The sequence below is a fragment of the Empidonax traillii genome, unplaced genomic scaffold (genome assembly GCF_003031625.1).
Source record: "Empidonax traillii isolate 1590-97213 ecotype Southwest subspecies unplaced genomic scaffold, ASM303162v1 scaffold405:size801240, whole genome shotgun sequence".
Lineage (NCBI taxonomy): Eukaryota > Metazoa > Chordata > Aves > Passeriformes > Tyrannidae > Empidonax > Empidonax traillii.
In genome coordinates, this window is record NW_020955598.1 from 720,174 (window position 1) to 747,673 (window position 27,500).

At 40.4% G+C, this 27,500-nt stretch overlaps 2 protein-coding genes across 3 annotated transcripts in view; one reads left to right on the forward strand and one right to left on the reverse strand.

The window, feature by feature from the left end:
• The window catches only part of FXR1 (FMR1 autosomal homolog 1), a 32,776-nt gene extending 15,287 nt beyond the window's left edge, over window positions 1-17,489 (forward strand). The window contains exons 4-17 of one of the 2 annotated variants that reach the window (XM_027893784.1): window positions 229-300; window positions 2,177-2,325; window positions 2,786-2,879; window positions 3,734-3,850; window positions 3,950-4,120; window positions 7,078-7,156; window positions 8,192-8,301; window positions 8,694-8,780; window positions 9,519-9,726; window positions 11,344-11,547; window positions 12,010-12,210; window positions 12,960-13,040; window positions 15,497-15,588; window positions 16,471-17,489. In XM_027893784.1, coding sequence (XP_027749585.1) covers window positions 229-300; window positions 2,177-2,325; window positions 2,786-2,879; window positions 3,734-3,850; window positions 3,950-4,120; window positions 7,078-7,156; window positions 8,192-8,301; window positions 8,694-8,780; window positions 9,519-9,726; window positions 11,344-11,547; window positions 12,010-12,210; window positions 12,960-13,040; window positions 15,497-15,588; window positions 16,471-16,641 — 1,836 coding nt within the window. In that variant the 3' untranslated portion in view covers window positions 16,642-17,489. The remainder of the gene's footprint in view (window positions 1-228; window positions 301-2,176; window positions 2,326-2,785; window positions 2,880-3,733; window positions 3,851-3,949; window positions 4,121-7,077; window positions 7,157-8,191; window positions 8,302-8,693; window positions 8,781-9,518; window positions 9,727-11,343; window positions 11,548-12,009; window positions 12,211-12,959; window positions 13,041-15,496; window positions 15,589-16,470) is intronic. The other variant, XM_027893785.1, reaches the window with a different exon arrangement.
• A 1,633-nt stretch (window positions 17,490-19,122) lies between these two features.
• Window positions 19,123-23,102, reverse strand: DNAJC19 (DnaJ heat shock protein family (Hsp40) member C19). Its single transcript, XM_027893786.1, has 6 exons — window positions 23,019-23,102; window positions 22,559-22,610; window positions 22,217-22,290; window positions 21,791-21,867; window positions 20,824-20,894; window positions 19,123-19,517 (listed from the first exon to the last, which is right to left on the reverse strand). Exons 1-6 carry the CDS (start codon window positions 23,019-23,021, stop codon window positions 19,447-19,449), a joined length of 348 nt encoding a protein of 115 aa, XP_027749587.1. The 5' UTR covers window positions 23,022-23,102; the 3' UTR covers window positions 19,123-19,446.
• Window positions 23,103-27,500: the final 4,398 nt, after the last annotated feature.

The window sequence follows — 27,500 nt, forward strand, 5'->3', positions numbered from 1 at the left end:
TCTTCCTTTAGAAATTTCTTTTGAATTGTAATATATGCAAAGGAAATCTGTTCACAGTCCTTGGAGTGCAAGCAGCATGTGACTGGATAATTTACACAAAAATTAGATCTGTGTAGAATAGCGTTCAATTTTAATGAAAATCAGAAAAATTCTTACTTCACTAAATGTGCAGGTAAGTGAATTATGTTTGTATGCACTTTCAGTGTTTCTTACAACTTTTATTTTCAGGTTTATTCCAGGGCAAATGACCAAGAACCTTGTGGCTGGTGGCTGGCAAAAGTTCGAATGATGAAGGGAGAGGTAAATAATTATTTTCAAACCTATTGATTTCATGGGGTCACATTAAATACAGTAAATAAAAGGTTATTGTCATGAAAAGAACCCTTTGAATAAAGTACTACAAATAGAAAAACATGACAAAAGAGTTTAGAGCACTTTGAAATGACCCATCTTGCATTGCACAGCAGTGGACACAGGTTGTGTCCTTACAGCAGAGCAGTTTAATTGCTTGGAGGATTGTGTGCATGTCCAAGGACAGGACTTAAAACAAACCTGCTTTGTGAATTGAACTTGGTGCTAAAAATGAAGTCAAACACCTGTGGTTAAAATCTGTTTGTACTCCATAAGTTAAGCGTGCTGTAGCTATTGCTGTGTGTTGCTGTGGGTTGTTTTTTGTGTGTGTGTTTTTACTGAGTGTAGTGGAAGGACCCTGGTTGTTTTGCTTTTACATAAGGACAAACGGTGGTAAACGGATACCAAAGGAAGATTCTGTATCTTGATCCTTGTGGATAAGCAGCTTGTTAAGAAAACAAGATAAAAGGAGGCAAAGGGATTCAAATGATAGTTTGTCTTTTGGGGCTCATGTGCTTTTCGTACATGGCACAGAAATGTGGAATTTTGCTATCAAATACCTCACTGTGCTGCTTATTTTCAGGAAAAGTCATAAATTTTTTAAATTCTGATTTTAATTTCATTTTTATCCAATTCTTAAACCCTCAGATGGCTAATGTCTTTATATAGGATTGTCAAATTAGTTATTTTATGGAATTGTCCCACAAAAGAACTTCGCAGCTCAACTTCTTTTTACAGTCTTTAACATGGTTCCCTATCCAGATTTCTTCCTTTAAGTATAAATATGACATTTAGAAACAACCCATGTGTCTAATGATAGTTTGCTTTGTGATTGTTCTGATATCCAGAACTGTCTTTGACTATAGGATTTAAGTTTTTAGAGTGTATAATGGAAGATCTCTTAAATTTAGTTGTCTGTTTAGAGTTTATTTTCATTATCATTACTTGGGGTTTTAGATGTTTCAAAGCAGTCTTACGTGATTAGGATGATACTTCAACTAAAAAGCCTTGAAACTGGAAAATAGAATGTGGAAAAGTTGTCACAACTGTTGTGATTTACTTTTTCCAGGTACTTGAGTAAATTGTGTGTGTTGACAAAAACAGATACAAAAGCAGTTTGGAGGGAGGAAGAGGAGAATGTACCACCGCACTCCTGAGTTGCAGGAGGAGCTGCAGGTGGGAGGGAGGGGAGGAGAAGGCTGCATCCCTGACACACAGTTAGGCTTCAGGGATACTGTGCACAGGCTTCTTTATACTTGCTTGTGTTGGGTGGAAGCGTAGGAGTAGATTACTGGTAACTGTTAAATCTTCTTAGTTCTCTTGCCTTCCTAAATTTGGCATAATGTGTGTCAAAAAGAGATTGAATTTTTGTTTGCCTTTTGATCTTACATGATTTGCAGGTAATTTACCCATTGAATCCTTGGTCTGCTTTGCTTGTTTGTTTTAAAGTGTTGCAGGGTAGGTATTTCTGTGAAGGAGGATTTTCTCTTAGGTATTACTTAGAATTAGAGCTCCAGTAAACATTTTGAGTTTTGGAACTTCAACTGAACTAATGATGGTATTTGAAAGAGGGATGGGTATGAGAAAATGAATCCAAGATGCTGCTGTGGGGGACTGAAAGTATGCTGATAATAGTGCTCTGGCTTCACTGAGGAATTAGAGAGGTACTGAAATATGGCCAAGCTCATTAGTGTAGAAACTGTATCAACTTAGATTTATGTTCATGTCTATTCATATTTTGTATTTCCTTGGAGATGCTGATAATGTTACGTGTCTTTGTTGGTCCTTTCTGAAGTTACCATTTTTAAAAAAAACTCTTTCCTAGTTCTATGTCATTGAATATGCTGCTTGTGACGCCACTTACAATGAAATTGTCACGTATGAACGACTCCGACCTGTGAATCAGAACAAGACTGTCAAAAAGAACACCTTTTTCAAGTGCACAGTGGATGTTCCAGAAGACCTGAGAGATGCGTGAGTAGCTCTGCACACTTTAATAAGGCATTTACTTACAAGAGGCAGAGAAAAAACCCACTTGGCTTGTATTTTGGAGGCCAGTTTGCAGGTCCGTGGGGAACCTGAAGGGTGGCTATGGCTGCAGTGGGTGGTTTAGAAACTGCTGAGTGGGATCCCTGCTGAGCTTTTGGGGTGGGGACAAAAGGCAGGTTCTGAGATAGGAAGTTTGGGTCTTGTTCTGTGTCTGTACAGGTGATGCACTTCATAGTGGGGCTGTTACTGAGACTTGCCAGATAACCATGATGGCATGGAATCCACAGAGGAACAAACTCTGGAACCATATTAAGGAGAATGGGAATTTCTCCCTTTCTTAACAGTCTTTCCCATAAACTACTGAAACATTCTTGGGTCTGATCATGTTTTTACATGCTCAGTGTTGATGCAGCTTGTTGAAATAACACTCATTTTGTCTCCCTAGGTGTGCTAATGAAAATGCACATAAAGATTTCAAGAAAGCTGTGGGAGCGTGTCGAATTTTTTATCATGCTGAAACTGCTCAACTAATAATACTGGTAAGTAATTACTTCTGTGTAAATGCTGCATGAATTCTCAGTATATTATTTATGTACAGCCAGCTGTGTGTGTATGGAGAATGGTTTAACTTGTCAAGCTATATAAATTGTGAGATATTTAATGTAAGTAGGTGTATTTAAATTTAATCCTTGGGGGTAGGCCTGCACTGCATACAACCTAAATTTAGGAGCACCTTTCAGTGTCGTTATTCTTAAGATTTTTGTCATTCTCAGCTGAGTGCCAGTTCACTGATTGTAGCAGGTGGCTTGGAGCTAACTCCAGCTCACTCCACTGTGGAGCAGTAGCTTTCCCCCTGTGCTGTTTTACACAGTGCAGTTTGACCCCTCAGCTGGGTTTCCACGTGGAGAACTGCACCAGTTTAGTGTGGCCGTTAAGGAATTGTTCACTTAGATCCTTCTGTGATGGTTTTCTCTTACTACATAGACTTTCCCCAGCATTAGTTTCTCTTCATGATTCCATTGTCCACTTGAACCTCACTCTGCAGAATTGTGATGTCCTTGATTATTTCCTTAGCTTTGTCATTCAGACAGTGAGTGGCGAGCATGTATGTGATAGAAAGATATTTAATTTGTTTGTGTGGGCAACATCAGTGGGAAAGAGTTACTGTGTATATTCAGAAGCAAAATCTTTAATGTGAAACATGCTGTGAGTAAGAAGAGATAACAGTTGTTGGTGCTGAATTTCTTGTGCTTTGTTTTGAGGAAGAACAATGTTCATGTAAGGTCTGGAAATTGAGATCATGCTCAAGTTGGTTTCAGTAGTTTCCCAATTTATCCTTTAAATGTGGGTTTGCTTAAAAAAAGCTAAACTTCATGTTCCTTCTGTTTTGTAGTCTGCCAGTGAAGCAACAGTGAAGAGAGTGAACATTTTGAGTGACATGCATTTGCGGAGCATTCGCACCAAACTTATGCTCATGTCAAGAAATGAAGAAGCTACAAAACACTTGGAGGTAATTCATGGCTCGGGATTCTTGTTGCTTGAAACTCAGCTCACAGTGGTACCTTACACTGAGTGCACATGGATGAATCTTCCTTTGTTTTCTCTTCAGTGCACAAAGCAGCTTGCTGCAGCATTTCATGAGGAGTTTGTAGTCAGAGAAGATTTAATGGGACTTGCTATAGGAACACATGGCAGTAACATCCAACAAGCCAGAAAGGTTCCAGGAGTTACTACCATTGAACTTGAGGAAGATACCGGTACTTTCAGAATCTATGGAGAGGTAAGGGAGAACTTTGTATGAATCTTGGGAGCATTTCACTGTGTCTGCTTTTACAGTGGTGAGAGCTGTACCCAGAATTAAGAACCAAAACCACCTGAATAGTCTTGAGTGTCTGTGTGCATGTTCACTCTTTGACAACTTCTACCACCTGTATTTGAAAAGCAAGCCTTTGTTGCATCAGGTATATTCTCTCCTAATCACTCTGTGTGCTGATGCACAGAGTCTGTAAGTGCACTGTGTATCTCGGGTCAACCTGAGAGAAGCAGCACTTGCTACTATTTCACTTGATCTTGGATTTGTTGGGGGTTTTTTTCTCCTTCAGAATCTTGTTGGTTCTTCCCCTCCTCCCTTTCTAGTTCATGTATGTTCTGCTGTGTGGTGTCTGCTCCTCTGAGGTAGCCAGGTGTATCTGCTGCCTGTATCTGCTGCTTCTAACCCTTTTATTTTGGCAATTTAATGCTGGCTTTGGCAAAACAATGGTTTGCTCCAAGTTAATTCTGTTTGTGCGACTCTTCTAAATTTCACAATAGCCTTGAAATGCAGCTGGTCTTTGGACCAAAACAGTGATCCATTTAGGAAACAGAAGTGTAGTGTAAAAGATGCCACTGTCACCAGGGCCCTGTCAGAAAATATTTTGAGGGGGTTTATCTCGTATTACCAGCTCTACAGGTGCCACTCACTGAGTCTCTGATGTTAACATTTTTAGAAATCTGTAGTTGTCTACTGTTTCAACCATCTGAGGTCTTGAATCCTTCTGCATCTTTGTCAGGAGTAGAAGCTGGTTGTGATCCAAGAGTCAGATGAAGTTGATTCTGTGGAGAGGAGGTTGAACTCCTGTTACTCTTCAGTATCTCTGAAATTCTATGTCCTGTTTTTTGGATACCTTAAATGCTTCCAGGGGACCAGGGTGACCACAGATCCTTCTCTGATCTACTACTACCAGTAAATTGCATCTCAGTTCCTGAAGAAGAATTTGACAAGTTGAAAGGCAGTGGAATGTCTTGTGTATTCCAGTTTTGATCTCTTTCATGTGAATGATGTGATGCGGGAACTTGTGGAAAGGTTACGACTGTCACCAGCCTCTTACAGAGGTGCACAGCAATGATTATAAATACCAGATGCCCCGTAAATAAAAATGCCTTTAGACACATCCAGGCTTGTCCTTGCTGGAAGTGATAACTGCTTCTAAAAATGCCAGGCAGCTTAAACATTCTGATGATAAAGGTTTCAGCATCCGAGTGTACTTGTCTGTTCTTTTTGCCTTTTTTTCAGCTGAAGTGGGTAAGCAGCCAGGCCCCAATGGCTGAGTGCACAGGCAGACAGTTTCAGGCTGAGATGTGGGGCAGTAGTGAACCAATGTCATTGACACAGCAGTTGGGGTCTGAGAGTTTCCCACTGCTGATGTAAATAAAACTTCAGTGTTGCTCAGTGCCAGACTCTTTGAGGGAAGAAACAGGAAGATAAAAAATATTGGAAATCTCTATGGATAGGAGGAAGTTAAGCTGTAGGAATGCTGTTTGTTCTTGTATCCCTGTCTGGTCAGGATCACTTTGGTTGCAAGACCCTTTCCTGGTTGTCTGAAAACCTTGTGATGTCTGCACAGACTGTACAGTAACATGGATGTGTCTTCACTGTTTGGGCTGCTGGGTGAAGTAACCTGGGCATGGGTGGATGTGTAGACTGTAATTCAAAGTTAAGAAAGGTAGTTGCCAGCAACTGGAATCCTTTGAGGTCTTTAATCCATGTTCCACTACAGGGAACTGAGAATGCATTGTTTGAACCAGCTTTATGTGCTCTCCCATGTTGGGGTGTGGATGAGTCACACAGGTTGTACTCAATTACGAATCCTAAGTGCTCGTGGCAGAGTGTAGATAGAGGCTTGTGGGTGCACTGGAGAGCTCCAGCTCTGGCAGTTGTATGTTCTCCTGGAAATGCATTCACTGTTCCTTAAACTTTATTTGGAAAAGAATTGATAAACATACCTGAGGCATGAACTGTGGTTAATTGTGTCCTGTTTCTGGAGTTCATTGAAGGTGAAAAATTGCTAATGTGTGTTAAGTTTGTATCATTTGAGCAGCTGCCTTGAGGATGCAGCATAACCTCTGCTCTCCACAATGGCTTCCTGTTCATCTCTTTCCAGTACTTGATCGCTGCTTTCATTATTTTGAAATCCAATTTGCCCGTGTTTCTTTTGCTATCATTTTGACCTCTGCCAGAAGTAGAGGTTTATACATTTTTTTATTCTTCTAGGACTTCCCTGATTTGATTGAAAGATGCCAGAGCTGGTGGTACTCTTATTTTATGTGTTGCCTAAAAAATGTCAGATGAAAGGGCTGGGATGTTTGTGTAAAAGGGAAATTGTGCTCAGAAGCTGTCCTGGCTGACTAGATGCTGATATTCTTTCTTTAATTCTACACTTCTGCTGTTGCTAAATTGAAGCCTGGTTTCTTCAGCATCTGTATAGCTTCAATTAACTGAGCTGATTTCTGTCATTTAATAATAAAGCTGTGAGAGAACATTTACAGGAGTTCTCCTTGTAACCAGAGCTGCTGTCCTATCTTGGAAAACATTGTAGAGGAACAGGTCAGAAAGCAGCACTCTGGAAGGAGAGAGACCTGGTTGTAATATCACAGTGTTTGTTCAAAGCCCCATCCAACCTGGCCTTAAACACTCCCAGGGACGAGGCATCCATTTTACTATCTTAAAACCTCTTAAAATGTTATTTCAACATGGAAAAATATGTTTTATTCATTACTGATGCTTTGCTTTTTCTACTGAATTTTGTCTCTGGGTATTCTGTTCAATTTATCATTTAGTTCAAAACTAGAATAATCTTGTCTCTGTTCCTCTCTTTTTGAAAATGAGTTTATTGGAAGACTTGCAGCTGTTGCTACAAGATTTTGCTTTTAACATGCTACATTGACAAATAAACTCCATTTTTTAAAATTCATTTCCAGACTGCCGAAGCAGTAAAAAAGGCCAGAAGTTACTTGGAATTTGTGGAGGATTTTATTCAAGTTCCCAGAAATCTTGTTGGTATGTAGTACTGCTAAAATTTGAAAACTTGGGGAAAGGGAGCCTAATCAGCATGACTCTGCAAAGAGGATTTAGGTGCCAGTACAGTATTTGATTTCCCTAGAAAGTGATTAATCTTTTAAAACTATATGTATCAGGGAATTATGAAATTGGATATATTGTGGTTAAGTAATACTTTGTCAGGATTTTAGCACTTAAACTGGCTTGATTACAGGCTTGTACTAAATGGTAATATTTGAAGTTCAGATTCTAGTAAGAAAATATGCTTTGCTAAATTCACTGCTTAAAAGTGCAGAAACTAAATTCCAAAATTAAAAGTCACGTAAAGATGAGGTTAATTGTTCTCCCCTTCAAGAGAGACAAACATGTCTTTCACAGGGGACGTTCTTCCTTTTCCCTCGTTCTGCTTCCTTCAGCCTGCTTTTCACTCAAGTGTGGAAACATTTCCACATAAGTTTATTTTAAGGAAGAGTCTTTTAGTAAGAGAGTGAAAGAGTACATTTTTTTTTGAAATTTAAACATACAAGTTCTGAAGAACCTTTTGGTTTAGATCCCGTGCATGATCTCAAAATAAATATTTTGAAGGGAACATGGGAAGCATTGGTGGTACACAAGTCCATTGTAAAGGCAAAATTAATTTTCAGAAAATAATTACGTATTATTTTACTTCTTCTTAAGAGGCTCCCAACAAATGTATAAGCCTGTCACGATGTCAGGAAAGATTGAATGAGGGTGTATGTGGAATTAGGGAGGCCAAATAATTTTGATACATAAATGTTCATAAGCATTTGCAAAGCTCCTGTGCCATTTTACTCTTGATCTGGTTCTGTTTTAAGCTTTTGTGTAGTGGTGATCTTCATCACTACTTGTCACTCTGTGCGTATATATAGAGAGTTTAATTTTGGAAATTTTCACCTCTTTCCTTTGGCACAGTGTGGGGTATTTGGGGTTTGTTACACATAACTTAAAATATCAAGAAACGTGTTAAAATATTCTGCAGACAGGAGAAAAATTAACTATTCTTGCCCTCTGAAGGAAAAGTTATTGGAAAAAATGGAAAAGTGATTCAGGAGATTGTAGACAAGTCTGGAGTCGTCAGGGTGAGAATTGAAGGAGACAATGAAAATAAGCTGCCCCGTGAAGATGTGAGTACTTTATTCTTTCTTGCTATGATTTAGTTTTTATTTTAAAAAGCATTTTTTATTTCAAAACCTGTGGATGTAGAGAGCACTATTTTTAAGCTGGCATCTTGCAGTAAATTTTATATATAAAGCAGTTCCAGGAAGATTTTTTGCTGCTGAAGTAAGATTTCTTTTTTAATCTTTCTCCTGTGTGTACTTTAGTTGCATAACTAATTTAGGATTGTTAGTGTTAATAGTGTCCACATATTTTAAATAGATGAGAACATAAGATAAAATCTTATAAAGCTGCTTAGTCTTGTAAAGTTGCTTTAATGAACCACAGGACTCTTCTTGGTTAAACTGTTTTAATGATGGTGTTCTTCCTGATAAAAAGCTTTGATGCTTTGTTTCCATAGGGAATGGTACCATTTGTATTTGTTGGTACTAAAGAAAGCATTGGGAATGTCCAAGTTCTGTTAGAATATCACATCGCGTATCTAAAGGTGAGTGCATCCAAAGGCAGAAAGGATCTGGAGAGGAAACTTGGGTTGAAGTAACAGAATTTTTGAACAAAATTCTGGGTTTATGTACAAATATACACTGTACCTCTGTACTGGGATTTTAAGATTCGGTGCTTTGAACCCAACCCTTCACCCCTGGGTATGATGTGTGTTAAACACCTTGTCATGGTTATTCAGTGCTGTTGGATCAGACTGTAAAGAGCAGTGGTTAAAGGGGCATTGGGGAAGTAATGCTCAATTTTTTTGCCTCTGTTAGTGTTCTGCTGTTCTGAGCTTAGTGGTCTGTTGGGGTAGGATGGAATTTTTAATAATAACACCAGTGATGTGGTATTAGAACAATATTCTGTTTAGATTAGTTGGCTTTGTGATGTTAATTGAAATAATGAATTAATTTGAATTGTGTTACTTTTTCAGTTTACCCTTTTTTTCTTTTTTTTTTTTTTTTTTAATTTTACTAGAAAATGTGGTGAAATGTAGTTAAGGAAGGGTACCAATGATCTTAAAACAGTCTTTCTGCGTGGGCATTTAAGAGAAGGGTTTTAGATTTCTTCCAAAACTCTTGAGATAGCACAACTTGTACTTGAATTCTGTGATTTGCAGTTGCCTTCTAAGGTGGTGTTAACTTTGCTACAGTGATGGTAGTTTTAGAGGTGACTGGATGGGTGATGGTGTTTTGTGAGGGACATTGATCAGCAATGTTTTTTGTTTCCTCTTATGTAGGAGGTAGAACAACTAAGACTGGAAAGGCTCCAGATCGATGAACAGTTGCGTCAGATTGGCATGGGCTTCAGACCTTCTTCTGCTCGAGTTCCTGAGAAGGAGAAGGGTTACACAACTGATGAGAGCACCCTCTCCTCAGTGCAAGGGTCCAGGTCCTACAGCGGGAGAGGCAGAGGCCGCAGAGGCCCCAATTACACATCTGGTTATGGTGAGTGTTTTGAGCATCTGTCGAGAAAGTCCTCAGGATACTTTTGAAACCAAAACTGTCTCTTTGTGTTGAGCATAGCTGAGTGAATTCAGGTAAGGTTGAAAATTCAGGATTGCCATTTTGTTTTGTGCACAGCTCGAACCACCTCATTAGGTTTACAGTCTTGTTAAACTGAAGTTTTAAAATTGAAAAAATGAGCAAACCAAACTCTGCTCTTGTCCTTCAGTGTTAGTAGTTAATATCATACAAAGCTAGGAAAGAGAAGGAACTACAGATACTTTTCAGGAGACATAAATTAAAAAAGAATAAATCTGGAATTGGCATTATCTGTTTGAATTGAGGAGGAGAAAAAACACTCGTCTGTGATCGTGCTCATCTTAGGAGTGTATTTTTGAAAAGTAAACTGAACTGATTTAAAATGGAGGCAGCATAAAATCCTGTGGGTTTTTTAATTCAGTCAGAAACTAACTGGATTTGTTTAAGATGAAATGAGCTATTCTGATGCATTTCTGAATTAACAAGGCATGCTGCTCAGTTCCAGAGAGGTGTGCACATCCCCAGCTTATCCAGCAGCAGCTTCCCAAATGGAGACACTGCATTTCAGTGTAGACATGTTCCACAAAGAAACATGGGTGCTCCAGTGAACAGGGAGTGAGCATTATTTATTCAATACAGTTAATTACTCTCAGTATCTACATGTAGCTCATTTTTGATACAAAATGGGCACCTTTTGGGTTTTACAGTCAGTTCCTGGCTGTAGGTTCCTGGATCACACCATGTTAGTCCTGTTGATTCTGATATTGATGTTTGTAAATACATTTTTTATTGTTCCCCAGTGAACTGACTAAACTGTAATGAAAGTCATTGAGTTTGTTTATATATACAGATTTTAATTTGAAAACTTAAAATTATTTTTTTCCCCACAAAATAGCAAGACTCCCATATTAAAGCCAAACAGGTCTTAGTCTCTTTATTCCAGAATGGTTTGCAGGGGGAGTTCCTGTGTGCTTAAAATAAATAGGTGTTGAATTTTCAGGTAGCAAAAAGCTGTGTGGGTTTGATTAGCTCGGAGATGGCCGGGTATTATGGATGCTATTTAATATAAACAGGGAAATTGTTCAGCATTACAACATCCAGAATGGGTTGCTTAGCAACAGCCATCGGCTATAAGGTGGCAAAGTTGTCCTTGGGAATTTCAGAGAAGTTGCCTAGAAACTGCACCAAATGCCTGCAGTGTGTAGACAAAGAGAGGAAACAGTGCTTAATCCTTGATTTATCTGTGTACAGAAATCACAGATTTGGTAATCTTTCAGTCCTTGTTTCTCATATTATTAAAAAAAAACTTAGACTGCTAGAAATGTTAAAAATTTAGGTAACTTCTGCTCTACCTGTATTTTACATGTGCATGTATTTTTATATATGGGTATATACAAGTATAAAATTGTAATTATATACTTGTGTAACTGTATATTAATATTTTTAATATCTATGTATTTTTTTTTAAATAACATATATATATACCAGCCATAATGGTTGGAATACCTCTGTGAGGATATGAAACCAGAATATAATCCCAAAACTCATTAATTTCCAATTTTCTTTTCTTTCTTGTACAAGGTACAAACTCTGAGCTGTCCAATCCCTCTGAAACAGAATCTGAGAGAAAAGATGAACTTAGTGACTGGTCCTTGGCAGGAGAAGATGACAGGGAGAGCAGGCACCAACGTGACAACAGGCGACGTCCTGGGGGACGAGGCCGCAGTGTGTCTGGAGGCCGGGGGCGTGGTGGACCTCGCGGTGGCAAGTCCTCCATTAGCTCTGGTACTGCCTTCCAAGTGGATTTTGAATTTAGATTTTGTTCCTGGCAATCTTCTGTAATCTCTTACTAACCCCTTACTGCTATACTCCATAATCTTAATACCTTGGGATTTCAGTGCAGTTGTGTGATAGTTTCATGTCATACACCGTGTTGTTATATTTTTGCTCATTTTCTATTCATGGCGATCTTCATTTCCTTCCTCTACTTACTGCTCACACGCAATAATGTTATTAGCAAAGCTGATAAATCTTTGGCATGTTGCCTATGGCTGCCTTCTGAGTTAAGCTTATATTTAGACACAGAATGAGAGAAGAAATCATAGATTGAAGTTATGTTTTATCAGCATCTGGCTGTGCTGACATGACACTGTAACAGTGTCAAAAGTACCAAAAGATTTAAGTCAACCTGGAAATGAAGTTACACATTATTACAGTATCTTATATGGAAACTTTCTGTTTGTTTAGTGCTTAAAGATCCGGACAGCAACCCTTACAGCTTGCTGGATAACACAGAGTCAGACCAGACCGTGGACACGGACGCCAGCGAGTCCCACCACAGCAGTAACCGCCGCAGGAGGTCACGCCGGCGAAGGACTGATGAAGATGCTGTTCTTATGGATGGAATGACAGAGTCTGATACAGCTTCTGTTAATGAGAATGGTTTAGGTATGTAAATGGTTGGATGATCATCCTAGAGCAGGCTAAGAAAAAGCGTGTTGTCCCTGTAAGTGTAGTGAAGCCCTTGTTTGTTTTTGTTAGTGATGAATTGTTGTTCTGTTCAAGGTTGCTGTCTGATTAAAGAAAGACTTCCTCCATCGCTGTGCCATGGAATCTCCTGTTTACTGAGCTCCACTAGCCTTTTCATGTGCCTTTTTTTGTAAAAACTGTCTGATGGAGACACCAAAGACTTGATTTGTTGTTTCCCATTGGTACTGCCGCTTTGATAGAAACAGTACTGTCAGATCACCGTTCTGTTTGTCCTTGGTAACCTCAGTCTCAGTGTGGGAAAGCTACTTAAGTAGCTGTTAATTTGTCTCTGCCCAGATTCTGCTTAAGTACTTTCCCTCAGTAAATTCTCTTGATACTCACTGGGACAAGACTATAATCTGTTGCTTAATGTAGAAAAAAACCCTGGGTTATGTTGATAAAATTTGACGTATGGTTACTTACTTAATAAATGAAATCTGAGGTCATTAAGCACATGCCTAAATGTTTTAATGAACCAAGAACAAAAAGTAAAATCTAGCTTTTGTGTTACTGTGTATGCTTTCAGTATAAAATTTTCTTTTAGCTTTTCTGTCTTATTTAGTCTCTGTCTTTAACAGAAGCCATTTTAAATGCCCCATGCTGAAACTGCTGAAGAATTTATTTATTTTATGATCAGAAATAGTTCATTATAAACTTTGCAATTGCAGATGATAGTGACAAAAAACCCCAGCGACGCAATCGTAGCCGCAGGCGTCGCTTCAGGGGTCAGGCAGAAGATAGACAGCCAGGTAATTCGAGTGGAGCTGTGGGTAATCTCAGGTCAAAAGCATGAGAGAATGTTGTGTCTGCTGTTTTACATAGAGCTGCATAATATCAAAAGGTTACTCAATAACTAATAAGACTACTAGAAAAAGATGACCAGACATTCCTTCTACTAGGACAACTTCTAAAATCTGTCTAATGAAACTAATCGATGTCTAACTTTTTGCTTGGACATACGAGTTGTGCTTCTGATCCAGCTCTCGCTGAAGTCAATGGCCAGAGTGCTGTTGAGTTCCGTGGTCCAGGATCAGACAAACATGAAGGTTCATGGTCTGCACTCACCTGCATCTGTGCGCTTGCACTGACCGGGACACAACCTTTTCAGCACCGGCTGAGCAGCAGCGTTGGAGGGGCAGGATGTGGGTCCTGGCAGAGCCCTGTGAGGGAACTCGCATGGGATTTGCCAGCCCCACACCTGCATCACACTGCTGCTGTCAGTCCTTGGCTGTTGGGATTAGTTTAAGTCATCTGCAAATTGAGGGTGGGAAGGAGGAGGAATTTAAGTGAAATTGCATGTTTCCAATTTTTTTGTTGTGGCTTGTTGCATTTCTTTTGTGTGTACTAACACTTGAAATGTTAAAGGTGAACTGGCTAATTTTCAATATAATGCCCTGTTTAGAAAATGCTTGTAAATACACGGCGCAAGGTAGTAACAGAAGGTCTTCTAGATTGACAGGTTCAAAATTTCACCCATATTTGTCTGCCTTATATCTGTGGTGCTCATGCAACATTTGATTAAGAAGAAAAAAGTTGTTTCGTTTATGCCAACTAAAACTTGGGGGAAGGATAAAACCAATCACCACACCCTCTTAGAAAAACTCAAACCCACCCAATCACTTCTCAACACTCCAGTTTTGTAAGAGTGATACGAGTTTATAAAAGGGGCAGAAAAAGTAAAAATGGATTTCAGCTTTTACTTCTAAGAAACTAATTTTGGCCAGCGACATAAAGAGATGTTAGGCGTTTTTACAAAACCATGGGACTTCTTTTAGATCCAAGTATTCTAAGTACAAAACAAATTTTCCCAAACAAGATTCCTCATTTTTTTCACGCTAATGTCTTTGTTCAAGATACAGTTTTCAGTTTGCATAATAAATACTTAAAATAAGGTACAACACTAGGAGCATTGGTTGGTAGTTATACTGTCCTTGTTAGAACTGCTCTAATTTAATCTCTTCATAAATACCTAGTAAATATATAGTGAGTGAAGTTAAGACAGAAGTCCCTTCCTGGCCCCCCAGTGCCAACCACTGGGCTTCACTCAATTAGTTGTATTATTTGATTTACATTGCTGTATGTTATGGGTCCTTATATGTAGATGAATATTAAGAATGCACCGTGTGCAGGAAACATGCTTCCTCTTTGCATTGGAGGAGTTGGGTACAGAACTTCATTTTAAAGAAAAAATTCTTGTGCAGAAACTCCAGACAATCCAGAAGGACCCAAGTGTAAAAAGTCCAGTTGCTATAACAGGAAATTCATGTGTTGTACTTCCCAGTCTGATTTGGGTTTCATGCACAGTCATTCCTAAATCCAGAAAAATAGTTCACCTGAATGCATGATACACTAAATATAATTGACTGTACAGTTCAATAGGTAATGCTTGCCAACCTTAATGTGCTTTACCTCATCAGATCCACAAGTGTATATTTAAATTTGCAGTACTCTGTATTCTAAAAATAGAATTGACTCTTGGTGTGGTTACAAGAGGGCAGGATCAGACAAAACCAGGCTACAGGAACATGTGCTGAGGTGGTAAGAAGAAAAGAGGTCAGAGAAGCCCTGGCCGGCACCCAGTAAGTGCAGCCATCCCGGCACAGACACGCTGTGCTGCTCCTGAGCAGGGCTGGCTCAGGCAGCACCACCCATGTCCACACCCCCCACGACTCTCCCACCCCCCCGAGCCAGGGAACTGTGCTGATGGTGTTCCCAGGACCTCGAGGAGGGCGAGTTCTCTCGCCAGTCGCTCCATGGCATAGCAAAGATTTGAATTTCGCGTCATCGTAAGTGATACACATTCCGAACCTCCCCCAGTTCTAGGCACAATTTAACTTGCCTTCATTTTATTGCTGTGAAATTTTCACTACTCAGGCTATTGACGAACACAGTCTGTAGTTCAAAGAGCCTGCAGCTGATCTCTTCAAACCTAGTACAGAAAGACTTTATTTTCCATCAAATTTGCAACTGGACCAAAATATTAAGGGTCCACCTTCAGATCATCACGTTATCACTGATTTTAGTGAAAATTATATTGAACAACAGAAACAAATTGATCCTTGCTGTGTGGTTGATAACCTGTAAGTGTGAAGGCCTTTTGTGAGATGTCTCCCAGTTAGAGCGTAACTTGTGCAGAAAAGACATGAAGGTTCATGCTGAATTGACTGCTGATGTGAGCATCACTGTGATTTTTTTCCTTGAACAGTAACAGTAGCTGATTATATATCACGAGCTGAATCTCAAAGTAGACAGAGAAACCCTCCAAAGGAGACACTAGCCAAAACCAAGAAAGAAACGGTAAGACTTTTTAATGTGCATTTCCTTTTTTTCCTTCCTTGCAGCAGAACAGTAAAGGAATGAAGGCTTCAGTTAACTTGCCCTCATTTGGCTACAAGTACATTTGAGTTCAAGAATAATATCACTAAAAGCAAAAAAGGCCCAGAGTAAACAGAGCTGACAGTGACTCGTAGACTGTCATTGCAGACTTTAGGGACCAGGGTAATGCTGAAATTAATTTTGTACACATTTTAAAATACTACACTTAGCAATGTTGCGTTATGTAATAAAATGTGAAAACTGTCCCTGGTGAGTCTTGAGAACTAATCCTCAGGGACAGAGGATATTAGGCGGCATTTTTAGTGACTTATACCAACTATTTTAGAAGAAGTTAACTTTACAAAGATTGTATATTTGAGATCTTTTCTCCTTAAGGGATCAAAATGGCATTACATATCCGGAAAAATAATCAGAACTGAATAAAGCAGAATTTATTTCTAAAGTAACAGTGAACACATATCCACAAGTCATGTCTGAGATCAGCAAAACAAGAAAGATCCGTTAACAAAATCTGATCTTGCTGTACAGACTTGCGGGGTGTGAAACTCAGTTTTTCAGTTGACTCCTTCATGGGCTCAGACTAATAGAAATAAATAAAGCATTCTGGGTGTGCTGGGGGCGAGCGGTCCCAGGGTTACCTTGGCATGATTTCCTTGGAAGTGTCTGATACAGAAATGTCCTATAAATGACAAGGTAAGTAATAGGATGCTCTAAATAACAGAATACAGACAGGCACAAGAGGTGTTTCCTCTTGCAAAGCTGCTGTGTGAGCCAGAGGGAAATTGAGATTACACTCTGCATTGTTACGGAATTCCTGTATTACCCTGTTCTTGTTTTTGCAAGGCAAAAGACGCGATTGACGAAAACAGCCCTTCTGAAAAGGCAGTGAATGGTCCTGCCACCACTTCTGGGGATGAGCCTTCTAAACTACAGCACAGCCCTGATGAAAAGAAAGTCACTGTTCAAGAGGATGGAAATAATCAGGAAGAAGCAGTGCTGAATGGTGTTTCATAAACTGAAGTTCCTAGTTTACAGTTCTTTTACATTACATTTAAAATAGTGCTTGTATAAGCTTGCCAAAGATAGAATATGGATCGCCAGTCTTGACACCGCACTTTCAGTTCCTCCATTTTGGAATACAGAAAGGGGAGGGATCCTGAAGAAATCATATGTTAAACATACTTTGACACCTACTGTGTTATAAATATATCATCAGATGTGCCTTGAGATAGTATATGTAACATTTAAATAAACAAAATTGCTGGCTATAGGAAATGTTATTTTGTTTTCAAAATACGGCAAAGATGTGAGGGGGATCCCTAACATAATACTCTTTATGAAAGCATTAGCTGCTTTTGTTACATTTTTAATAATATGCAACCACTTCTTCACCTGAGGAATACTAGAAAGAAATGCAGTCTAAAATATTTTGCACTGAAATGTAATTTCTCCATTAGTTTAGTCTGGAAACTGGTCTGTTTTAATACATGTTTTTTAAATGCTGTATGTAGAGGAAAAATCTGCAGACCACTGGAATACATTTGTTAAATTCTCATAATCTGCAGGGATACTGGGTGACATTGGCAGTGACTGTTCTACATTGAGGCTTTGTTTGGTTTATTTATTAAACTGTACAGTATTTAAAAATCAAACATAGCTTTAGTTAACACTAAGCTGAATTAGTCATGTCCATTAAGACATAACCTGAACTACTGAAAAGATCAATTTCCAGAAAGTTTATTCTGTATAAACTACATATGTTAGTCCTTAGTAGAGTATTTTTATTTTTGTTTTGGTTGTTTGATGTGCAATATGTTTTTTTTGTATGCTGGTAGTAAAAGAAAATAAACTTTGATCTTCCATCTGTTGACTGTTTCTATCAGAAATTTAAATTACTATTGACTTGGAGGTATTCAAGCTGTAACTAACAATTGAAACTCACTTGCGAGGCAGCTTGAACCTTTAACTCTTATGAAAAGGGTTTCTGATGTGCTAATCTTCCTTTCTTTAAGGTGACTATGTCAAACATCAGTTAACAAGTCTAAACCTAAATTCCTTATCTTGGAGAATCACTAACCTGACTAACATATATAGGAATGAATGCATATGTAGTTTTTGATTGAGAAGTTAAAGCATGACACGTGCCCGTGTTTTCAGGCACATGAGCCTGAGCAGTGAAACCCAAAACAGGTACAGAAAAACATCGGGGTAGGAAGAAGCTGGACAGGGTAGTGTTGAAGTTATACTGACTTAAATGAAAAAAATTGTCTTACCTGATTTTGTCAGAAGTGAATAGGGACAAAAGATGAGTGTTCTGAATGAACCACCTGTGCCTTCAGCTGCTTTTCCTGATACAGCTGCAGCAGAGCTGTCCCAGCCAGGCTGGGGTGTGTGCGTGTGTCAATTCAGGAGATGTGCAGTGTGTAATATGACTTTAGTGTTGGACACCCAACCACAATGTGGAGAACACACACAGTTAAACTGTTGTAACTGAAGTGTGCTCAAGTATCTTAGCTGATCAGGCAGGCACGGACTGGAGAAAATTAAAAAAACACGGAAGGGAAAAAAAAAAAGCTATGCTTAAGAAGTAAGTAGCAGCTGGCAGGAAAAAACTTTAATACAGAAAACATTCTGCATCTGGCTTGGAATGTCCAGACTCTGAACTGCACAGAAGTGTTCTAGCTGTCCGTCACCCTGCTTTAAATTCTGTGGCAAAGAAAAGTTATTCCCCCTTACTGTAGGTTCCAATGTTACCTATTTGATCCTCTCTCCTGAAGGCACGGAACTCTTCCAAACTGTTGTGGTAATCCTTCCTAAACAGCCTAGAACTAATCCACAGCAGGCAGCAAGCACTCACACAGATTAGAATGTGAGATGCTTCCAGCAGCACTCCCAAGTCCATGCTCGGGGAAATGAAAGCTCTCAAGATTATGAACAGGTGGATGTTAACTCCCACAGGTGCTGTGCAGCGGTTTTTGCCGTAGTTCAAGAAACACTGGGAAGATTCTTGGAATACGACAGAGCCCCACCCGAGATCCTCACAAGGACAACTGCTGGTGGGTGTGAGGCTTCACCCACCACAAATCCAGCTCATGTATCCTCAGTGGTCTACACAGAGTTTCCTAATCCCTATAAATGGAAACCTTATGGTGTGAGTTCTAGCTTTGTGGTATATGATAATGTATAAAACTACAGTCCTTCTACTAAAAATATGGAATTTATTAAATGCTATAAAATCCATTAAAACCTGGAAGTTACTAAAACAATCTGAGACATTCCAGACTCAGCAGTAACACTTTAGAAAATCAACCTTGTTTTTCACAAGGCAAAGACAAGGGAGTACATTGTTTCCTGAACTTTTATTTCTTCAGTCAGAGACAACCACACATCTCTCTCAGCTTTTCCCATCAGAAAGTCCTCTCAGTTTTTTCCACCCCCTCCCTCAACTGGTTCACTGTGCTAACTTTGACAGATGGAAGAGCAGCAGCACTTTAAACACAACTAATTGAACAGAAATTAGGCAAGAGCATGTAAGTCTGCCTGGTAACATGCACTGGTCACACCAAGTTATTGCTCTCTATACTGAAAATATTTCAGTGGCAGATTGTGCTGTTTAATAAAGAACAGCTATGAAAAACTTTTAAGCCTCACTCCCTCACACATTTCCCAAAAAAACTGACTGAGTAGGGAGGGAAGTAGCTCCCTGGATTCATATTTCCAGCTTCACTTGTACAGAGTCAAAGACTGACATTAGAACTTTTCTTAAGCCGTTTATCAAAAATAATCATTTGCAGGGACAAACCCTCTGACAGATTTTTCTCATTTTTTAGCTTGGTCTTCCAGTAGATCTTTAGCTTCATTGATTTTGGCTGCTACATATGGAGAGCCACCTAGAAAAAAAGAGAACCTCACATCAGATAAAAAGAAACCCCACATTTTTTTCTGTGTTGTTAATAATGCCACAGTACACAGGAAAAAACAGTGAGGCTGGTCTGAGGGTTGTGCCAGTTAAAGAACCAACTGGTTACGACTGAAGCACACAGTCACTGCGGGAGCTCAGCGCCACGTGGGTCCTGGTAGGTTGGTTTTAGTTTACTGGAGTGGTTTTTTTCTTTCAGTTTTATCAGTCATAAATGAATTTGTCACTGAGTTAGCACAGTCTGTGGTGAATACAGAAGTGTTGAACTAATGTCTGCAGATAACCCTCTCCCTCTGTCAAGGCCACCACACAAACTGCTGTTGCACCAAGGGACTGGTTTAGCTTTAAACATGGCAAACAAATGACTTAGGCAGACACAAACTGAATTCACAGTGCAAATGCACCAAAACTAAAGCCCATGAGATGCAAAAACTGTGTTTCTAGCATATACACCCCTTAATTGTACTGTAATTACTGTATTTACTTGAAGCTTAATATAACTTGTTTAGGTAATGTAAAACATGAAATGCTCAGCAGTCTCTGGATAGCTATTTTTAGGTTCTCCATATATTCAGTAAAGTTAATTTTGAAGTTAACTTCTGCTCAATATTATGTATGAAAGGCATATTGCAAATACTATTTGGGATTTTGGTGCATAAAGGTAATGAATTCAACAGTCACTTTAAAGGAAGCCATTTTACCTTTTAAGTGACAATTAAGAATGTAAATGCCGAGCGCCAGCACATGACTCTGACTCACTGAACAGAATTTAGTACAGGTAGAGATGCCTGGAGTTACTAACTTTGAGCACAACTCGATTCTGAGCCCTCAGAGTACCACAAACAGGAGTATTCCATAGTTCAGTGTCTTCAGCAGCTGCAGAAGGCTCAATACTTGCCATTTACGGTGAACTCCCAAGGCACTCTCATGAACTCAAACTCATACACTTGTGGTATATGAAGTGCACAAGTATACTCTGGGCTTTCACCTAAAATTAGGGCAATTTTTAAGTCTCATTTTAACAAATCCCAATCTGATATTCACAGGGAATTGAGCAAGTAAAAAACAGACCTGCTGAATCTCTCTGCTTGCTTTTAAAACATCCACACAAAAATATGCTCCAAACCCGCATGAAGTAAGGCACCCTAAAAACTGTTTTCAGTTTTCTGTGTTTTAATAGCTGGGGTAGTCATGTATCACTCACTTCTTCCTACACAGTTCCATTAATCTGTGTTAAAAACATGTATTAATTAATCAACATGACTTAATTTCCTTACCTTTATCTGGATGATTCAGAAGCATGATCCGTCTATGAGCTTCCCTAATTTTATTTCTGTTGGCTGTAGGGCTTTAAAAGAGAGAAAAACTGACTTAAGGGATGCTCATGAGATCCCCCAGATTTTCAAAAGCTGAGAACAAGTGAGTACTCTGTCTTATCCATAAACTCTTTGGCTAACTTTGTTTTTCCTTCCCTACTCTTCATGTGTAGTATGTAAATCCTGGAGAGGGTTTCTAAGGTTTTTCCAAAACACTGTGCTGAAAAAGACATGCTACAGCAGTCTGACAGGGTGGGAGTCACCCACGTGGTTGAAAAGAAACAGAACTATGCTGCAATGTTTTTATTGGGAAAACTTCTAAAGGCTGGAGGAAAAAAATTAATTTGCTCTTGATTTATTAAAAATTAAGAACGTAAGCCCCAAACAACAAACTTCTCAGCGGAAGTTTCCTTCAAACAGAAATGGTTCTTATTCGGTAAGATTTGTGCCTTTGGCCTGAAGTGTTTTGGCAGGGGTTGCCACCATACTCAAACCTGCAATGCTCTAGAAGTGATAGAGGTACAAGCAGTGGGTCTGCAGCACCCACACGCTGCATCCATCTGAAATTCCCCAGCAGTGACAGGAACCACAGCAAACAGCACAACCATGTTCCCCACACTGAGTGAACCCCAAGGCTTCCTGAACCCCAAGGAACCTGTATTTTACATGTGCTAGAGAACTGCAGATGTCTGGAAGTCCAGAGGGAATTCGCTTCAACCAAGCTCAAATGCAGCAAAGAATCCCAAATAAGCACAGAAAATCCTGAAAGGCCACTTCCTATTCCCTGACTTGGCAGTGATGTTCCCAGAGGATGCTGGGCATAGGATGGCCTTAAGCACTGAGGATGACATCCCTTCCAAACAAGGGCAGCAGCGAGGAAACTCCACTGCCTCCTTTTCACCTTTCACTTCTAATAAATTTCCTTTACCTCACTCCTAGTATTAAAGCTGCTTCTCGTTTAGTCATTTTGGGTTCAAATCCACCCCTGTAATAACCACTGAAGGCCTAAAAAAGAAAACACGTTAGTTTAAAAAACACTAATTTTTAAGCTTATAAGTTAAAACAACTCATTGCCTTAGAAGCTGCTAAGATTTTTAGTCTGTAAAAATAGCAAAGCTTCTTCTGTGCTTGTAATGAAAAATTTACTTAGAGTATCATTATTTCAGTACTTAAAATTGCCAGAACAGGCTCACTATTAGCCAGTCACCACTAGAATCACTGAGATTGTTATTACTGACAAAATTACATTTAGCATTAAAGGAAAATACAGCAGTGCTACAAAGAAAATAGTCTGTAGTTATTTCACCAAGTAAACTTTTAAATAAAAAGATGTTACTGATAAACGAAAACTTACAGGTGTTTGTAGGTTCTGAAGTGCTTGTTTAACCTGTGGCTCCATTTGCTTCATAGCTTTTACTGCATAGCGACCTTAAAGAGATCAGCGTCGATTGAGACTAAGTACACATCCATGAAGACTTAGCAATTCAGTGCAACTGGTAACCCATGGATTAGGACATGGAATGAACTTTTTTGGGCCATAAAAGAGTAAGAACTTTAACCTTTTGTTTATTTACAGCCATTATTACAGGTTCTCCCAAAAAGTGCGTCCTGTACCAGCTATTAAACTACCTTAAATCCAGCCCTGAAGCACAGGTAATTATAACGGGGTGTTCGGTGTCCTCCCATCACTACAAACCTGCGAATCCAGCCGCTGCCACGGCCAGGCCGACCGCCACCATCGTACTGGCCTGCACGGGGAACACAGAGAGCGGTCGTTTGCCAAAGGATAAATCAGAAAAGCCAGCCGGCAGCGCGAACAGCGGGTGGGACGAGCGTGCCCATCAGCGCCCACACACTGCCCCCAGCCCGACACGGGGCACGGCGGTCACGGCACCGAGCGCGGCGCTCTGGGTGACCGCGGGGACACAGCGAGGGCCGCGGGGTCAGCGGGAACTCCCGAGCCGGGCGGGGAGGACGAGTCGAGCCTGGCCCGGCGGCCCCGCGTCCGCCCCGGGGTTCGGCTGCGCGGCCGAGGCCGGAGCCGGCGGCCTCGCCGAGCACCTCGCACCGCGGCCAGGGGCGAGCGGAGCCGCCGGGCCCGGGAAGGGCCTCGGGAGCCGCCGGCCCGCACAGCGGCGGCCCAGGGACACACTCACCATGTCCGCCCCGACCGCCCGGCCGAGCCCGGAGCCGCAAACACACGGCGGCCGCTGCCGTAAAGCGGCGGGGCGGGGAGCGAGCCGGGACACCGCCCCGGGAACGCGAACTCGGGCGGGGCGTGAGGGACGGGGAGGGCAGAGCCCGGCGGGGTGAGGGAGCGGGGAACAGCGCAGGGAGGGCAGGCTGTGCTCTGCGGCTGCGGTTCTTGCTCAGGGGCTCTGACAGAGCGCAGTGTTATGGCTTTGTAAAAGTGACAGTACAGAGCTTATTCTTAATGTAAACAAGGGGGTTCGCCCCTGATCCGGAGACTTCTCGCACGCCAGGTTCGCGTTTTTAGGAAAAGTAGTTTTTCAGTCCTTCCTGAAGTGAATGGAGTGGTGAGTCCAGGTCTGGGCTCCTCAGTGCAAGACGGACAAGGACCTACTGGAGAGGGTTCAGCAGAGACCACAAAGATGATGAGGGGTCTGGAGCATCTCTGTTACGAGTTGAGACTGTGGGAGCTGGGCCTGCTCAGTCTGGAGAAGGCTGAGAGGGGATCTCAGTTAATGCACAAGTGCCAAGAGGTGCCAGACTCTTTTCAGTGGTGCCCAGAGACAGGACAAGGAGAATGGCCATAAACTAAACAACAAGGAAGTTCTACCTCCACATCAGGAAGAACTTCTTTCCACTGAGGGTGTCAGAGCACTGCAACAGCTGCCCCGGGGAGGTCGTGAAGTCTCCTCTCTGGAGACATTCCAAACCCACCTGGACGCGTTCCTGTGTCACCTGCTCCCGGTGACCCTGCCGTGGCAAGGGGGTTGGGTGGGATGATCTCCAGGTGTCTGTGCCAACCTTGACAATTCTGTGATTCTTGCATTTGTTTTGTCTTTTATCCCAGTGATCTGCTCCCCGTGTGTGACTGCCCAATTTTCCTGTGTGCTGGGCTCTGGCCTCCTCCTTCCCCTGTGCTAATGGAGCGTCCCCGCTGTGCTGTGAGCGCAGCACTGACCGCTCAGGGTCTACAGGCACGCCAGGAACCGGCTCCACAGGGACAGCCTCGGGGATTTGATTGCTGAAGATTGCTACGGAACGAGGGAGAATTACAGGCATGGCGCTTGTGTTTGAATATTATTAATAACACAGTGTCACCTGTTAATAACACGGTGTCGCACGCAGCACAACAATCGAGTGTCTTTCTGTCTGTCTGTAGCTCTGGTTTGGAGGCGCAGCTTTGGAACCTGAGTAACGTGGCAGGGAGACTACGCCAGCCCTTAGCTTCAGTTGGTCACAGCTCAAGGCTCAGAGTTCTACTGTCTGACTGACACTGAGGGAAAGCTTCATTGTCATTCTCTGTGCTTGTAGAACATGTCAGTGACCTCACGGACTCCCAGAGGACCCAGTGACCAAAGCCAGCTGGCTTTTGGCTGCTTGAGGCCTAGGACTCATGAGCCCTCACATAAGCAATTTGGTGTCAGAGTTGACCATTGGCTAAGAAACTTGTAATTCTGCTCTCTCTTGCACTGGAAGACAGAATTTTCTTTTCTTGCTGAGTATTTTCTGTGTGCACTGAGTTCACTTTGAGTGTGTTGTAATTTCAGTTTGATCTTGAATTGTTTTTCTTGCTAAAATTTCAAATGCCTGCTTTAATGTCCTCTAAGGTAATGTTTGGAGATGTCTCCTGTCTCTTTCCTTCCCTGTCATTTTAGTAACGCTACAAGAAAATAACCTGCTGACTTTTAAAGGAGATGGAAGAAAGGTTTTGGTTAAGGCACTTGTACTTTTGTGCAAGTGTTTCATGAGATGGAAATAAAAGGAAACTTTTATATTTGATAAAGCAATTGAATCCCTTCATTGCAGAGCATAAGGCTCCTGACAGCCTGTAAGACCTGCTCAAGTATGGAGTCAGCAAGTGGAAAAAAACCCAGATGTTTGTTTTATAGGGGGGAAAAAAGTGTTCAAAGGTGTATGGGTCTGGTAACTAACTAGATTCTCTTCAAATGTAGAAGACTCTCTGGTTTTAAGATGGTTTCCTCTTTGTGCTTTTTCCTTCGAAAAAGGCTGATCAAAAGAATTATAAAGAAGATAATGACTTTACCAGGACATGACTAGAATTTATTTTTTCATATCATCTAAACAAGAAGTCCCTGTCTCTTACTTACATGAGGTTTTATTCTTTCATCTTGACAGAGCCTTTGGCTAGATCCATATCTTCAGTGGCTTTCAGGAGAAAACTGTCTGAAAAGGAATTTTATTTTTTTAAATTATTTTGTAATATATATAAATAATTTTATGTTTATTTTATTTCCTTGCTCACTTTCCCCAGTCCCTGTTTAGAAGAACTGGTAGCTCTACTGGCAAAGGGACTTTTGAAAATTAGAGTTTTTTTCTGTTGTAAAAATTTCTCATTTTTAGAGAAAAAGGACTTATGTAATGAAATGGACAAACTGGGTTGGGAACAGGTAAATAGTGGACCTAATTCTTCTCCTGGGAAAGCCCTTTAAAGAAAAGCCAGACAGATATTGGGAAGTCTCTTCTTGCTTAAGAGAGATTTCATCTTTACTGAGGAGAAAGGAAAATAAGTGGGAAGGCCTGGCAAGCGTGGAGGTGGGATGGAGGAATTTGCATTATTGGTACATGTTAGATAACAGCAAAACGGACAAGGGTGAGCCTAAGGGTGGAATAATTTTATTTTTATTATTAGGTAAAACAAGACAGCATTTCTAGATTAAATTTCATAATTCCTTTAAAATACACTGTATCTGTTTTTTACTCCATCAGACAACTCGAACTTTGTTTCTTCCCACAGTTTGTTGCGCTTCCCTTTTAGATGTGTCCCAGCTTGGGCATCACTGAGAGTAAAATCAAAGTTCTGCTTGATTTGCCTAATGAGTTCATTTTATAACATCTTATTCCTCTGCATCTTCTATAGCTCAGCCTTGTGCTGGTGGAGAGAAGGTCATTCGCTGGGGAAAATTAATAAGCTCTAATGGGCTGAAGTGAAACAGGTGCACTGCAGTTTTTATCCTCTCTGCAAAAGGTCTGTATTTGAAATCAGGAGGAAGGCAAAATTATTGAGTGTTTAAGAAATATAGTCTCAGTTGGAGTACAAAACCTTTTATTTTGCCTACTGTGTTCCTAAACTGCTCCCTTTCTAAAAGCCAGAGAAACCCTGAAGATTTTCTAGTTTCTTTTGGCAAGTGTTTTATCCTACTGCTATCTTCAGGTTTCCACTCTGGGGTTAAAATACTGCATGATAGATGATTAAATTTCTTTTGGAAGCTTTATCTCCCTGGATGATCCAAAGCAGCTGATCTGTAGAACATAAGTAAATTTTTCTACTTAACAGACCCTTTCTGCAGAAATCTGGCTGTACTTTCTCTTAACTGTCTCTTCCACAAACTGAACAGAAGGTGAAATAGATATTTCTGCTTTCAGAAAGTTTGTGGTGATGCTGTTAAATGCCTATAAGGCTGTTAAACATTGATTTAAATAAAAATCACAGTTCTGTGTTGTCACATGCACAGCCAACCAGACCTTACACTGCTTATTCTTGGCTATGGAGTGTCTGGACCACCAATCTGTGAAAGGCTTGCTGACTTTCTGCTTGGGGCACCGAGGTATGGAATTTTTAAACACTTATTTATTATTTATTATTTATTTATTTATTTATTTATTTATTATTTATTAATGTTTTAAGATACATATAGTAAAAATTAAACATAGATAGAATATCTTGGGGATTCCTGAGCACTTTATTCCTGCTTTTTGCCCATACTCCACTTCCTTTTGTCAGCCTGCCAGTTATAATTTTCACACCTCTTTTTCTTTTCATTTGTATCTTCTCACATTCTTTTTGTGTGTTCAACATCTGAACCATAATACAATGCCACCCTCTCTTACCTGTGGCTGAATGACCTTGGTATAGGGAGCATCACTCTGTCATCAAACTGATAATCGTAATTATTAAAGCGTAGTGTGGATGACACTAATTATAAACTGAGATTCTCTCACTTGGTAAGAATGGGTGTGGATTTTTTAATTCAACAAAGCAAGATTTCACTGTAATTTGACAACAGGTGTGAAGTGTGTATGTCTGGCAAGTAGCATATCTGTGTTCATGGTAATCATAAGAAAATCCATCTGACTCACAGTTTGATGGCTCAGTTATAAAACAGGTGAGATTGTTGGAATGTGATGGAGGGGCAAGGTTTGTCATTGTTAGTAAATCAGTCACAAAATCCCCTGAAGCTGAGCTAAGGCATACAGAGTCTGGATGTGAATATGCTCTCTCAAAAATTTCTAAAATCAGGTTTAATACTTACCATCTCTAACTGCATTGGCCTGGCTTATGCTTCTTATTTAAAGAAAAATCAATGAGATATTTCTGATGTGTTTACCAGAGCTGTTGTTGTTATTTCTGGTTTTACATTGATTGTTATTACTCAAGTCTTCATTTTTGAAATTTGTATTCTGCCTGGGCTGGTGCTGAAACTTCCATG

Coding starts and splice junctions, on each gene's coding strand:
- DNAJC19 (XM_027893786.1), bottom strand. Junction 22,291..22,558: donor GGCAGCGGCTGGATTCGCAG/GTTTGTAGTGAT, acceptor GATCTCTTTAAG/GTCGCTATGCAGTAAAAGCT. Junction 19,518..20,823: donor TCTGAATCATCCAGATAAAG/GTAAGGAAATTA, acceptor CTTTTTTTCTAG/GTGGCTCTCCATATGTAGCA.